Source organism: Humulus lupulus, chromosome 6 (genome assembly GCF_963169125.1).
Source record: "Humulus lupulus chromosome 6, drHumLupu1.1, whole genome shotgun sequence".
NCBI lineage: Eukaryota > Viridiplantae > Streptophyta > Magnoliopsida > Rosales > Cannabaceae > Humulus > Humulus lupulus.
Window position 1 is genome coordinate 11,711,906 of NC_084798.1, and position 13,436 is coordinate 11,725,341.

General features: G+C 32.7%; 2 protein-coding genes across 2 annotated transcripts; both read left to right on the forward strand.

The window, feature by feature from the left end:
- Positions 1-933: 933 nt before the first annotated feature.
- LOC133781664 (phytoene synthase 2, chloroplastic-like) lies at positions 934-2,898 on the forward strand. The gene is made up of 6 exons (XM_062220724.1): positions 934-1,380; positions 1,477-1,527; positions 1,651-1,823; positions 1,959-2,194; positions 2,285-2,477; positions 2,560-2,898. Exons 1-6 carry the CDS (start codon positions 975-977, stop codon positions 2,746-2,748), a joined length of 1,248 nt encoding a protein of 415 aa, XP_062076708.1. The 5' UTR covers positions 934-974; the 3' UTR covers positions 2,749-2,898.
- A 3,889-nt stretch (positions 2,899-6,787) lies between these two features.
- On the forward strand, positions 6,788-12,584 carry LOC133781665 (conserved oligomeric Golgi complex subunit 8-like). The gene is made up of 12 exons (XM_062220725.1): positions 6,788-7,090; positions 7,174-7,326; positions 7,587-7,735; positions 9,405-9,482; positions 9,596-9,689; positions 9,797-9,871; positions 10,038-10,334; positions 10,567-10,634; positions 10,740-10,794; positions 10,914-11,052; positions 11,437-11,621; positions 11,926-12,584. The coding sequence occupies exons 1-12, from the start codon at positions 6,968-6,970 to the stop codon at positions 12,226-12,228; spliced, it is 1,719 nt and encodes a 572-aa protein (XP_062076709.1). The 5' UTR covers positions 6,788-6,967; the 3' UTR covers positions 12,229-12,584.
- Positions 12,585-13,436: the final 852 nt, after the last annotated feature.

Genomic DNA, 13,436 nt, shown 5'->3' on the forward strand with positions numbered 1-13,436 from the left:
CCAAAACAAAAATTCAGTCATTCTGCTTAAGAACTGTGATATTATATTCAATCTTTTGTTCATCAAAATTAGTTTTAGAGGCCTATTTGAACTATTTTACAAAATACAGGATCCAAAAAATAATTTGTCAAAACACAGGGTTTAAACAGATAATGAGTCAAAATACAGGACCTAAAAAAGTATAAACCCAAATATTTAACATATTTAAGCTTTTGTTAGTTACAGCAAGTATATGTGGTTCCCATTCTAATAGGCTTTCGGCAGTACAGTACACTCTTAAAAATCCATTGACAACTCTTAAAATCCAAACAAAACCAAAATCAAAATAATATTTATTAAAAAATAGAAAAACAAACAAACAAAGTAACAATAATAATGTTAATAATAAGCAAAACAAAGAAAGGCTTCCAATAGAGGAATCAGATTTGATAAAGATTCCAATAGCAAACTGCATAAGAAGACAATGATCTGCAACTATGCTTTGGACATCTTACTTGAAGACAAAACCAGCATCTTCGTAGTTTACGCTGTTATTATCCTTAGTTTCAACAAAATAAGAACATTTCAATGTTACTATCCTTAGTTTCAACAAATTAAGACAATGTTCATACGTAATCTAACACCTTAACATACTAAAATAACATAGAAAAAACAAGCTAATAACACCCTGTCGTACAAGTCACTTGCTTTTTCTCTTTATTTTTTTCACTTTGGCATCAAATCTTGGATACAACTATAAAATGTTTCATATTGTGTCATTTTCTGTTACATGATTAGTGGGGTCATATTTACATCATACATCATATGTATAATAATATATATTATGCCTCAAACTAGTTCTACTAGTTATATATAACATACTTACATTAGAGACAATACAAGAAAAAGTGTCAAGCTTTGAGTCATCTAACCCTTTAGGGAGTTATGTTATAATTCTCTTACTGAAAAAGAAAAGTGACAAAAAGACTGTTAAAATGAGTCCAACATTTTCCCTTGTATCACCTAAGCCTTGTAATATCAGACAAGGAAATGGTAAACAATTCATGTCACAAAACTCCTTTAATCTTTCTACCATGAGATCAGAAGTGATTAGTGTATCTTCTTCTATTAAGCCTCAAAAATCTATAAGAGCTGAACTTACTATTATGGCTCCTGCCAAGCAAAGTAGCATACCTGTTTTTCCTGAATTAACAAAACCAGGAATTCCCTTCTTCGATTTACGCTTACAAGAAGTTGTCAAAAGACAGTCTCAGAAGTCTCACAGCTTTGATGTTGATGATCAAGCTCGAAGAAAGCCGCAGTTCCATCCCAGCTTTCTTGAGGAGTCATATGAAAGGTGCAGGTGTATTTGTGAAGAATATGCCAAGTCCTTCTATCTAGGTTCCATTTCATATCCCTTAAAACTCTATGAATCTAGCTGATACAATTTGTTGGTATATTGATTTTGATTTTTTGCTATGCTTTAATGATGTGCAGGTACCATGTTGATGACAGAAGAAAGAAGAAAAGCCATATGGGCAATATATGGTAAGGATTTATTTCTTAAACTTTACAGCAGCTTATTACATAAAAAGTATGCATATTTTTTGTCAATATTTTGATAGTTGTTCCTTCTCAAAGTAACAAAATGTTGAATCTTGCGCTATGTAGTTTGGTGTAGGAGAACAGATGAGCTTGTTGATGGCCCTAATGCTGCTTACATGAGCTCTGAAGTTCTTGACAGATGGGAAGAGAGGCTTCAAGATATCTTCGATGGACGGCCTTATGATGTGCTCGATGCTGCGCTCACAGATACTGTTTTCAAGTTCCCATTAGACATAAAGGTGATTCTTCTTCTTCTTCTCTTCAATAAATAATCCTTTTTGAAGCTGAACTTGACTACAAAAGAGACATTCTCTAGTAGGAAATTCCCATGTTCTACCATCCATTTCGCGTTACTCAGCTTTCTTTGATCACAGCCTTTCAGGGATATGATTGAAGGTATGAGGATGGACACTAGAAAATTTCGATACGAAAACTTCCAAGAACTGTATCTTTACTGCTACTATGTAGCTGGAACTGTTGGGTTGATGAGTGTTCCAATAATGGGAACTTCACCAGAATCTTTGATCTCTGTAAAGAGAATATATGATTCTGCACTCTACTTAGGAATTGGCAATCAATTGACAAATATCCTAAGAGATGTTGGAGAAGAGTAAGTTCTAATAATCATTTCTTTCTTTCTTTCCCTCTATGCTGCAATCTCTCTCATTAGTATTCCTTATACTTATTTTCCTTTCTCTAGTGCTATAAGAGGGAGAGTTTATCTTCCACAAGACGAGCTAGCGCAGTTTGGATTATCGGACAAGGATATTTTCTCGAGAAAGGTTACTGAGAGATGGCGAGAATTCATGAAAGAACAGATAACAAGAGCAAGATTCTACTTCAACTTAGCAGAGGAAGGAGCTTCTCAGCTCGACAAAGCTAGCCGTTGGCCGGTATGACACTTTTCCAACTCCTAATCACATACATGGCTTTGGTTAATGAATTGATTTGAGGCTTTTTGGTAACCATTTTCAGGTGTGGTCATCCTTGCTGTTGTACAGAAACATTTTGGATGCAATTGAAGAAAATGATTATGATAACTTCACAAAAAGAGCATTTGTAGGGAGAACTAAGAAGCTTCTCATGTTGCCTTTGGCATACACAAGATCACTATCAACACCAAACATCAACATCACTCCATTCACCAAGTTGCTTAAGCAATAATATGATCAATTGGAGTGAGAGTCTGTAATCACCAAATTTCAACAATCACACATTCACTAAAAACATATGTGTATACTATACTTATACCTCTTTTAATGGTGAAGTTGGATCACCTTTGTAAAGATTGTACACATGGTTCCAATTAAAGGATTTTTTTGAATGTGTCCATGATCAGTGCACAAAAATACATATTTATTAATATTTATATTAGGAATTGGGATATTTGCGGCTAAAATACTTAAATTTTATAGATTGTGATACTTAAATACCTAAGTTTTTTTTTTTTTTTTTGCGGCTAAAAGATATTCCGTCAACATTTCTTAGCACCCGTAGGTGTCTGGCCATTAAGTGCTAGGTAAATGTCTCTACGTGGCAGCTTCTGATTTGTTCAAGTGGATATTTTTTATTTTAAAAAATTCATTTAAATATTTAAAAATCTAATTAAAAATAAAACAAAATAAAATGGAGAAAAAAAATGAAACAAAGCTGAAAGAAAGAAATAGAAAGAAAAAAATGTCGTTTTTTAAATAAAAGTCCAAAAAGGAAAATGGCATTTCTACCACCCAAGTCCATAGTTCAGCAAGTACATGCCTCACATTCAGTCAATTAACACTTGACATGTGTCAGGGTGTCCTAATAAATAAGAAATTACATAAGGACCCAGATACAATTTGTACTAATTTTATTTTAATTTAGTCTTTTAGCCTATAAATAGCTTTATTTTTCTTTAGAATTGGATACATCAATTTTAGGAGAACTCTAACTCTTTCTATTCAGCTCTTTGTGTAGAAATATGGAGAGTTATCCTAAAATTGGTGTGTCCACTCCTAAATAAATATCAATATATTTATAGGCTAGCAAAAAGGATTAAATTGTAATAAAACTTAGTACAAATTGTATTTAGGTCATTGTGCAATATTTTATTTATTGGGACACCCAAGACATGTGTCAAGTGTTAATTGGTTGAATGCTAGGCATGTGTCTGTGTGTGGCAAGCGTGTGATTAGTGATGCACACGGGGCGGAAAATTAGCAGAGAGTTCTCCCCTGTCCCCATCCCTATTTATAATTTCAATTCTCGTCTCCGCCCCATCCCCGCTTATTCCTCGTCAAGGACAGGGTGGGGAATCCCCTATTAGGGTGGGGAATCCCTACGGGGAACCCATTTATTTAAAAAATTAATTTTAGATTAAAATTTTAAAATAAAAATAGTAAATTATATGTAAGTTAAAATATTACACAATATTTATGATTTAAAATATTAAACATGATCTCAAATAAAATTTAAAATGTTAAAAAAGTTACTAATATAATACAATAACACATAAAAAAAGATATATAATACATATAAAATATTACAAAAATATATAATAATTTAATCGATGCCCCTTCGGGGGGAGTGTCATCCCCGCTCCCGCCCCATTTAACATTCGGGGATTGAAAATTATCTCCGTCCCTGCCTCGTTTCCTACTTAAATGGGGATTCCCCACCCCATTAGGGGTGGATCCCCACGGGGCCCCATCCCGATGGAGAAAATGTGCATCCCTGCGTGTGATAGAGTATGACAAGCGTGTGTCATAGACTTAGCCTTGGACTTGCTGAAATATGGACTTGGGTTGTATAAATGTCATTTTTTCTTTATGGACTTTTCTTTCAAAAATGTCACTTTTTCAACTTTTTTTTCTTTCAATTTTGTTTCATTTCTTTTTCTCCATTTCAATACTAAAAAAATACATTTAATTCCTACAAAATAAACATAAATTCAATTAAAACTAAATATTTCTATTAATACAATATATCACATTAAATTCATGGAAATATGAATAAAAAATTAATTTATTTTAACATTAAAGATTAATAAATATGTATTTTCGAGCACTAATCACAACTCCAACCAACTTATTGCTAGTCTCTAGCAATTCAATCGAATAAAAATAATTATCAAATTGAAAGGTTTAGTCAAGTGGAAATTGGATCTTATACCCATTTTAAATGATCCATTTTAATTTTTACCCACTATTTTTAACTCTTATTTTAGTACCCAAATTTTCAATTAATGTACCTATTATACCCCTTCAATTACATGTTTTTTTTTCTCCTTAAACACACTACAATTAGAATGTATTTCTAATTTAACTATAATATGGCACATATAATACACATTACAACAACACTTACAATCATGTACTCAAATAAGGGTAATTTGGGAAATCTCATGATAATAATGGGTAAAGTTCAACTAAATATATTTAGTGTCTAATTTTAGTTAACTACTCCTAAAAATGGGTAGTTCTCAACTTTTCCCTTTAGTCAATTATGCAAAACTACTAACAAAATAATTAGTGAGAATTTAAAAAATGTTATTTAAAATTATCATAATTATAATTTGAGAGTAAGAGCATGTGTGCACCAAACCAATCCTTCTAATTATATTCCATAACATAAATAGTATCGAAAAAAATTGTTGAAGAATAAAGTCTCAACTCCAAAATCCTCACAAGTATTGAAAGTATTTTTACAAAAACGGGTTGACTCTTGGAGTTGTAAATATATTAATTAACTCTCAAATGGATGTTATATTTTTAGGACAAATAATTTAAACAAATATTAATCAATAGATAGGCTAATTAGGTATTTGAAATTTAAATGACATATTTCCAAGATTTTACAATATAGCACCTAAAGCCAAAATTAAATATAAAAACAAATATTATCACTGTCTTTTCCTTCTCTTTTTTATCCTTTTTTTAATACTAAATTTACAAAGGGATGTATAATGTTTCTTTTGATATAGTATTTAATTCAAACAAAACTACAAATGGTGAAAAATGAAAATGTTGCTGTTATTCTTTTCTTTCAATTTTTTTAATAGTATTTTTTTTTTTTTTTGACAAGAGACAGCATGTATTCAAAGAAAAATACAACAAATAAATGTTACATATTAAATTCCAAAATTTAATTTTACTTACTCAAATGATTATTAAAGTTTTCAAAGTTATTTTCTCATTCTCACAACTCACAAAAAGTAAAATTTTTAAACTTATGATTTTTATCAACGGAATGTGTTAACAACTTTTCTTACCATATGTTCGATTGTACATAAAATTACTCTCAAAACTACTTCCTAAAAATAACATAAACTTGCTCAATCTATTAATTTTGTTATCACACTTAAATGAGGCATTGTCTTCAATGTCCAACATTACGCGCATGCTAAAAGCAAAACAGATAAATACTTCCAAATTATTTATTAAAATAAACACATAAAAAAAATACGCAAAAATAAAATTACTTTACTTAAAATAAATACATGCTAAAACAAAAAATAACATAACTTAAAGTGATAACAAGGAAAGAAGAAGAAGAAATTAAGGTCGGCTGGAATGAAACATAAGAGAAAATAAGAGAGGAGTGTTTTTTGAGAGTTTAATTAAAGTGTGATTTTTAATTATTTTTAAATTTATATCAATTTTTTAATTTCTAAGTTAATAATTATTTATACTATATAATTTAATTCATTAATAAAATAAAATTCATAAGTATTTTATTCATATTGAAAAAAAATTAAAGAAGTAATATTTGTAAGAAAATTTCTATGGTAGGGTTTCAAGAAAAATTTATTGGTGGGGCTCTTTTATATTCTCAACTTGTGAATAGTTTTTAGCGCGATTTTTTTTTATGATAGTATATATTATAGTTATTTAGAGCATTCTGCAAAATTTTAGAAAATTTCAAATAATTTATAGTGCCGAAAAAGTACTAGTTTAAAAACAATTTATTGCACGCGTGACTAATTTTTGTATGGGTATAAAAAATAGAATATTTTAACTTAGTTTTCGATCGTGTAAATTATTCAAAAATTTTTAAAAATTTTTAAATAACTATAATATACACGATTATAATCTACACCATCATAAAATAATAGCGCCAAAAATTACCCCAGGATCAGAAATACAAAATAGTCAAACACAACATTCAAAATGATATTTTTCTTTTTTTGTTTTTAATTAAAACAAGAGCAATATTTAACAAAAACAAGAACACAAATGAAAGAGATGTCTTCTTTATAGGAAGCTGGAAATTGAACCAGTTGAGTTGTCCCTTGCTTCAAATATATCCATTTTCAAACTTCCATGAACTACTGATATCAGATCGGACAGCAGCGACGATTGCTCCACCAGATCCAACCCCCTACGAATCAATCTCCTTCGCCATTTCCATGGAGTTCGATAATGCGGCGGAGGACTCCTCCGCGCTCGGCGGCCTTCTCCCTCTCGCCTCCGCCTCTCAGCAACCCTACGTCTCCGAGCTCCTTTCCTTCACTCTCGATCGCCTTCACAAGGTTCTCCTCTTTCCTCTCACTCACTCTCTCTCTCTCATTATCGTCATGTTTTCTTCGTTTCATTGGTTTGATTCAATTTTCAGGAGCCTGAGCTTCTTCGAGTCGATGCCGAGCGAATTCGGAGGCAAATGCAAGAGGTTGCAGTCGGTAATTACCGAGCTTTCATTGCTGCTGCTGACGCCTTGCTCGCGATTCGGGGGGAAGTATCTTCCATTGATAAGCATCTTGAATCCATGGTGTGCTGCTACCTTCTCTATCTCTGTTTTTTTTTTACTTCTGACATTAAGTTTGTTATGTCAATTTGGTGGCATTATTGTTTAAATAAAATTGTTGAAATTTTTTTTTTAACTTTAAATGTTAATTCAAACTAGAGAGTCGCGTACATTGCTCTGCATTGCAAATCTGGACTTGGTCTTTGCTAATGTAAATTTCGATGGGTAGAGCTGAAATTATGGTGGATTTAGGTCTTGCTAAGGTATATTTGTTTTCCTTGTAGATAGGTGAGATCCCAAAGTTGACATCTGGATGCACGGAGTTCGTTGAATCTGCAGAGCAGATTTTGGAAAAGAGGAAGATGAACCAAATTTTGCTAGCAAATCACAGTTCTTTGCTTGACTTGCTTGAAATTCCTCAGCTTATGGACACGTATGTATCTGAATATATTGTCGAGGTCTTTTGTTGAAGTTGGATAGTTCACTTTCAGGGGATTCTTATGAAATACAAGTACATTTCTATTTGGTCAAGTTTTTCAATGTACTCTTTTTTCTAGTTATGTCAACTAAGTGGATATTCTACGACTGAGTCTGATAAGTGAAGCTATAATTAGTTGCTATTTCTTAAAACATCTGTTTTGGAGCCAATTAGACAAATCAGGTCTGAGAACTAGATAGTGAATTTTTAAGGAATGTGATCAAGAATTTTTCTTATTGACTTCACTTCTTATACAATCAAAGTGAGTAGATTAGTATTTTTGTATGCATTTTTTTAAAAGCTGTTATCTGTGCAGCTTTCCCATTCTCATTTAGTTGTCTACTATGCTCATCGATGTTCAGTAGATTGTGATGAATTAATGAATTATTTGAGTTCACTCTTTATTATTCTCTTTCTTTCTCTAAGCTTCCTCAATTGATTTTCTTCCATCTTTTAAAATTCCTTTATTTTATTTTCTTGTCTGATCTTCTCTAAGTTCTTATTGTCGCTCAATCTTACTATTAACTCTTTTTATTTTCTCTCTTGATTTTATTGGTATCCAAGCTTAGTATTTTTCTTTCTGCCTTTCACCAAAAAAAGTTCTCAAGCCTTATTTTTTTCTTACTGCTGCCACAGCATAGGAAAATTTTCCTCAATGTTTTAGTGTTTAATTTTGAATTTCAGATTAAAAGAAAAAAGATCCTAAAGAAAAAAAAGACATAACCCCATATCTACCTGCCTCCGATTAAGCCCCACCAGCTGCTTCCTTCCCCCTGGCATCACTAACTGGACATCAAGTACCCAGAAGTTTCAAAACTTCTCGATGTTTTTGCCAGTATTGACACCTCCCTGTGTTCTTATTGCTGATGCTCTCTCTCTCTCTCTCTTTTTCACGTTTCCTATTGCTTTGTTCTTTCTGTTTGATGTATGAAGCATTATTGTATTTGTATTAGACGATGATCATCATATGTGTTGAATGCACACAAATTGACATCAAAGGATAATAGGGAGCCAAATTTGCGTATGAGATTGAGTTAGAATTAGAGTTTGGGAAAGATCAGTATGAGTGAGATTTCTTGTAATCGTTTTCTTCTTCTTCACAGTGAAAAGTTGCTGCTATTAGTGGATATGACTCTCATATTGAGGATGAACTACTATGCATCCTATTTGTGTGATTGCTCATTTACCGTTTTATTACTAGGATTGAGGGCATTAATTCATGACACTTTCCATTCTTTTATTACTGTTTGTATGATATTTACCATTCACCGTGACTGCCAAGGGAGTATAACAAGCTTTTATTCTTTACACCAAAGTGGATAACTTTTGAACTACTATGCAGCCTAGTATTGCCAAAATATGTTTGAATGATGTAGAATAAGAAATGAATACTATATAACTATAGGAATTATTATTATTTCTATTAACTTGGATTTAATCTTTATTCTCTAATTTTGTCTCTTGAATCAACGTCTGTTCTTCGTAAATTATGCAAAAATTATTACTGAAATTATAAGAACATGACAATTTTTTGGTTTTACGTAAGTAAGGGCAATGTTTAAATTTTTTAGTGATTGTAGCATCTTGTTTAATAAAAGCATTATTGTTATCTCTCCTTTTTCAGATGTGTAAGGAATGGGAACTTTGATGAAGCTCTTGACTTGGAAGCATTTGTTAGCAAACTTTCAACTATGCACCCCAAGTGAGTTGTTCGTGTTATTCTCTTGTCTACCTCTTCTTTGTACGAGTTGTCAACTTCATGAACGACCATAATATGAGGCTTAATCCTCTCTCTACCGTCCTTTTGTCCCTTAGCTTACCAGTCATTCAGACACTGGCTGCAGAAGTGAGACATACCACCCAATCTCTTCTTTCTCAGCTTCTTCAGAAACTTCGTTCTAACATTCAGGTATGATCAAATTATAAGAGCACATACAAGCAAACAATTTGATTCCTCTAGGCATGCAGTTTGAGAGTTTATGCATCATTCTGGACGTATAACTTTATTTCTTGCAGCTACCGGAGTGTTTACGAATTATTGGATACTTGCGTCGAATTGGAGTCTTCAGTGAGTATGAAATGCGTTTGCAGGTAGGATTATAATTGATGTATGTTTTTTGGGGGCATAATTTCAGTAAATATTTGGTGGTGATAAGTGTGTGACATGAATGTTTATTGTTTTAGGGCTTTAAGTTTGCTCATATACTCATCTTGGTACATTCTTTTAAAAGATTTTATCTGACAAATATTTCTTCAGTTCCTGAGATGCCGGGAGGCATGGCTTACTGGAATGCTGGAGGATCTGGACCAGAGAAATGCTTACGAGTACTTAAAGGGAATGATAAGCTGCCATCGGATGCATCTCTTTGATGTTGTTAATCAGTATCGAGCAATATTTGCTGATGATACATCAGGAAGTGAAGAAAACTATGATGGGGGGCTTCTCTTTAGTTGGGCCATGCATCAGATCACCTCACACCTCAAGACTCTTAAGTTCATGCTCCCAAAGATAACCGAAGGAGGATCTCTGTCAAATATATTGGATCAATGCATGGTGAGCATCTTCTTCTGAATCATTTTCTGTATGCATAGATCTTTTGGTGGAAAGTACATATTCCTACAAAAAAACACATGCCAAAATGTAGTGTTTTGTTTATATTTTTTGGCTTTTAAACTTACTGATATGTGCTCGTATATTGTCAATAATATAGCTAATAGCATTATATGATCATTCTGCAACTAAAATGGTATTTATGTTGACATTGTTAGTTTTTTTTTACTTTCAGTATTGTGCGATGGGCCTTGGTTGGGTTGGACTAGATTTTCGATGCTTGCTTCCATCTCTTTTTGAAGAGTAGGTTTTTCTTTCCCTTTTTTGTTTTGGTTCCTTTTCTTAAGATAGGGGTGTCTCTTTTCAAACCTATATTGTCTTGAAACTACGTTTCCTATTGCATTGCAGGGCTGTGCTGAACTTGTTTTCAAAAAATATGAGTACAGCAGTTGAGAACTTTCAGGTAACTAGACAGTGATATGAGTATTAATATCAAGTACACAGATCAGTATTGAATCAGGATGAAGGCGTCGTTTTGTTTTCTATAAACTGGTGTGAATATTAATTATTCTGTTACTCCAGTTAGTCTTGGATTCCCATCGTTGGGTCCCTTTACCAGCAGTTGGCTTTCCAGTAAATAGTTCGGGTGAAGAAACTCAGGATGAGGTTAATCCACCATCTCATCTTATGGAGCATCCACCACTTGCTGTTTTTGTCAATGGTAAATTCAATATGTCTTCTCAGCTGTCTCTCTGTATTTTCAATGTATATTTCTTTTGATATGCCTAAAACTGTGAGGTTCTGTGTTCTTATGTTGCTGTATTATTTAGATAACTTGTAGCAAAAAAAGGGTTCTATGGCTGATGATTTAATATAAAAATGAAGTTACTGTAAATCTTCTTCCATGCTAATGCAAAAGAAAATAACTGATTCCTGAGCCATAGGAGACAAAAAATATATTAAACCGAAACAATGACCTCTATTTTTCGTGTTTGCTGATGCAATTATTGGATATATATGAAGTGTTAAATGGGGCGGTTGCCTTTAACACCATGGATGAAGAGGATTGATTGAATTGACTATTCTCTCTGTGTTTTGGCAACAGGTGTATCTGCAGCAATGAACGAATTACGCCCTTGTGCCCCGATAAGTTTGAAGCATGTGCTTGCCCAGGAATTAATCAAGGGATTGCAAACTGTTTCCGACTCTTTGTTGAGGTACAATACGACTCGGATGCTTAGAGAGAACGAATCTGGACTTTTCCTCTCGCTTTGCCGGGCCTTTATTGAGGTACTCCTTCCACCGAAATGACTGGTTTTCATTTACACTGTGTATCTATGTTTACCTTAACAGTCTTCGCAACACTTGAGTAATGAAATTGAAAAAAAAACCATTTTCATTTTATTTATTTATTTGGTTGCAATTTAAAATACTGGATTATCATTCCAATATAATGATTTTTCCACTGTTTGGACATTTCCATGCATAATGAGAGAAAAAAAAATTACTTATTTGTATATTAAATTTTATTCTATTTCTATTCTTCTATATTCATTACTCGTAACCATACGTACCATTACTTCATACTTCATAGGTTGTTTACCCACATTGTGCCACATGTTTCGGCCGTTGTTACCCTGGCGGAGCTGCTCTTATCATGGATGCAAAGAGTTTGTACGAAGGAGTTGGCCGACTTCTAACAGTTTCTTCGTCAAGAGAACTCCCGAAACCTGTCATCAGTAATGGGGAAGAGGGGAAAAGCACGACAGAGATTGGCGAATTGCCTTCAGCGGAAAATGGAACTGCTTCGGTTGAAAAAACTGGGGGTGATAATGATGATGATGATGATGCCGATCGAAAAGAGCAGAAAAGCTCGAGTTTGCAGACAGATGTGTGACCAGTTGTTGATCCAATGTTGCTGTTGTAGCTCACCAAGAAAAAGAAAAAAATGAAGTCGATTGTTTTAGTTGGCTGTGATTCATAACAAGTTACATATCAAAGTAACAAAAAGCAATTTTTTCTGAAAAAAAAAAAGATGAGAGAAAATTTGATTGTAGATGTTAATAACACATTTTTGTTTATTTGTAATATAATAGAGATTTTTGTTCACCAAAATAATTATGGTGTCTTGTAATGTCTATAGGTGAGAGAACTAGAACGATTGAGGAAGAAAAACACTTGAATATTGTTGATTTTCTATGTTACTTGAACCACTGAAAAATACAAGAGATTTATAGGCGTAGCTTTGAATAACTATGAACCTCCAGAGGTGATTTCTTTTTTCTTTTCTTTTTTTAAGTTAAATTTTAGCTAAAATAGCAGGAGTTATTTTTGCTAATTTTTTTAACGATGTAGGGAAATCTAGAATAAAAATAAGTAAAAATTCAGTATTTACAATAAGAGAGGTCATAACTGAATTCATTTTGGTTTCTTGGGCAAATGATTTGCAAAATTTTCTATTCTTGAGTTTTATATTTCTGGGACTAAGCAACTAGTTCTGGTTATTTTTGTAACTCTTCAACTACATGTCTTAAGAATTATTATTTGATGTAGGCATCATTAGCTTAGATGGCTTGTTGTGAGAGAATTCAATGAGAAGTTGAAAAGAACTTAGATTTGAGTGCAATGAAAAGAGGCAAGTGTTCCAAAATATTTATTTTTTTAGAAGGAATAAGGAGATTGGTGGTGTGATGACAAGGGAACTCGTCCCACGTTTTCTTTGATGATTATCTAAGAAGTCCACTAACATTGGAATCCATACATGGTAGGTTTCGATTATTATCAAGAGAGTCATAATAGGTTCATCCCTTACCATCATATCACCGTGATATATAGTAAGTATTTAAAAAAAATATATTTATAGGCAACAGATATTTTTGTTCTTATGTTGTATACTTATTTTGAGTAGCCAAGTACCTCAAAAGTATTCGTCGTTTTAGATGAAAGCACCACATACTATTATAAATAAATTTTACAATATTAAATTCTTATACACAGAGGCCGACCGACGTGCCAAATCTATGAGCCAGAACTTTGGGGATTTTTACCCTCGATTCAAGAGATAGAAGTGAAAGTGTTTTCCTATGCAAACTTTATAATTTAAAA

What these genes read in the sequence shown, in the direction of transcription:
- LOC133781664 (XM_062220724.1), top strand. Translation starts at nt 975, where the DNA reads ATGAGTCCAACATTTTCCCTTGTATCACCTAAGCCTTGTAATATCAGA. An exon ending in TGCCAAGTCCTTCTATCTAG is followed by an intron (nt 1,381 to 1,476) that starts GTTCCATTTCAT and finishes AATGATGTGCAG; the next exon opens with GTACCATGTTGATGACAGAA. An exon ending in CTAAGAGATGTTGGAGAAGA is followed by an intron (nt 2,195 to 2,284) that starts GTAAGTTCTAAT and finishes TCCTTTCTCTAG; the next exon opens with TGCTATAAGAGGGAGAGTTT.
- LOC133781665 (XM_062220725.1), top strand. Translation starts at nt 6,968, where the DNA reads ATGGAGTTCGATAATGCGGCGGAGGACTCCTCCGCGCTCGGCGGCCTT. An exon ending in CTTCCATCTCTTTTTGAAGA is followed by an intron (nt 10,635 to 10,739) that starts GTAGGTTTTTCT and finishes ATTGCATTGCAG; the next exon opens with GGCTGTGCTGAACTTGTTTT. An exon ending in ACTTGCTGTTTTTGTCAATG is followed by an intron (nt 11,053 to 11,436) that starts GTAAATTCAATA and finishes TTTTGGCAACAG; the next exon opens with GTGTATCTGCAGCAATGAAC.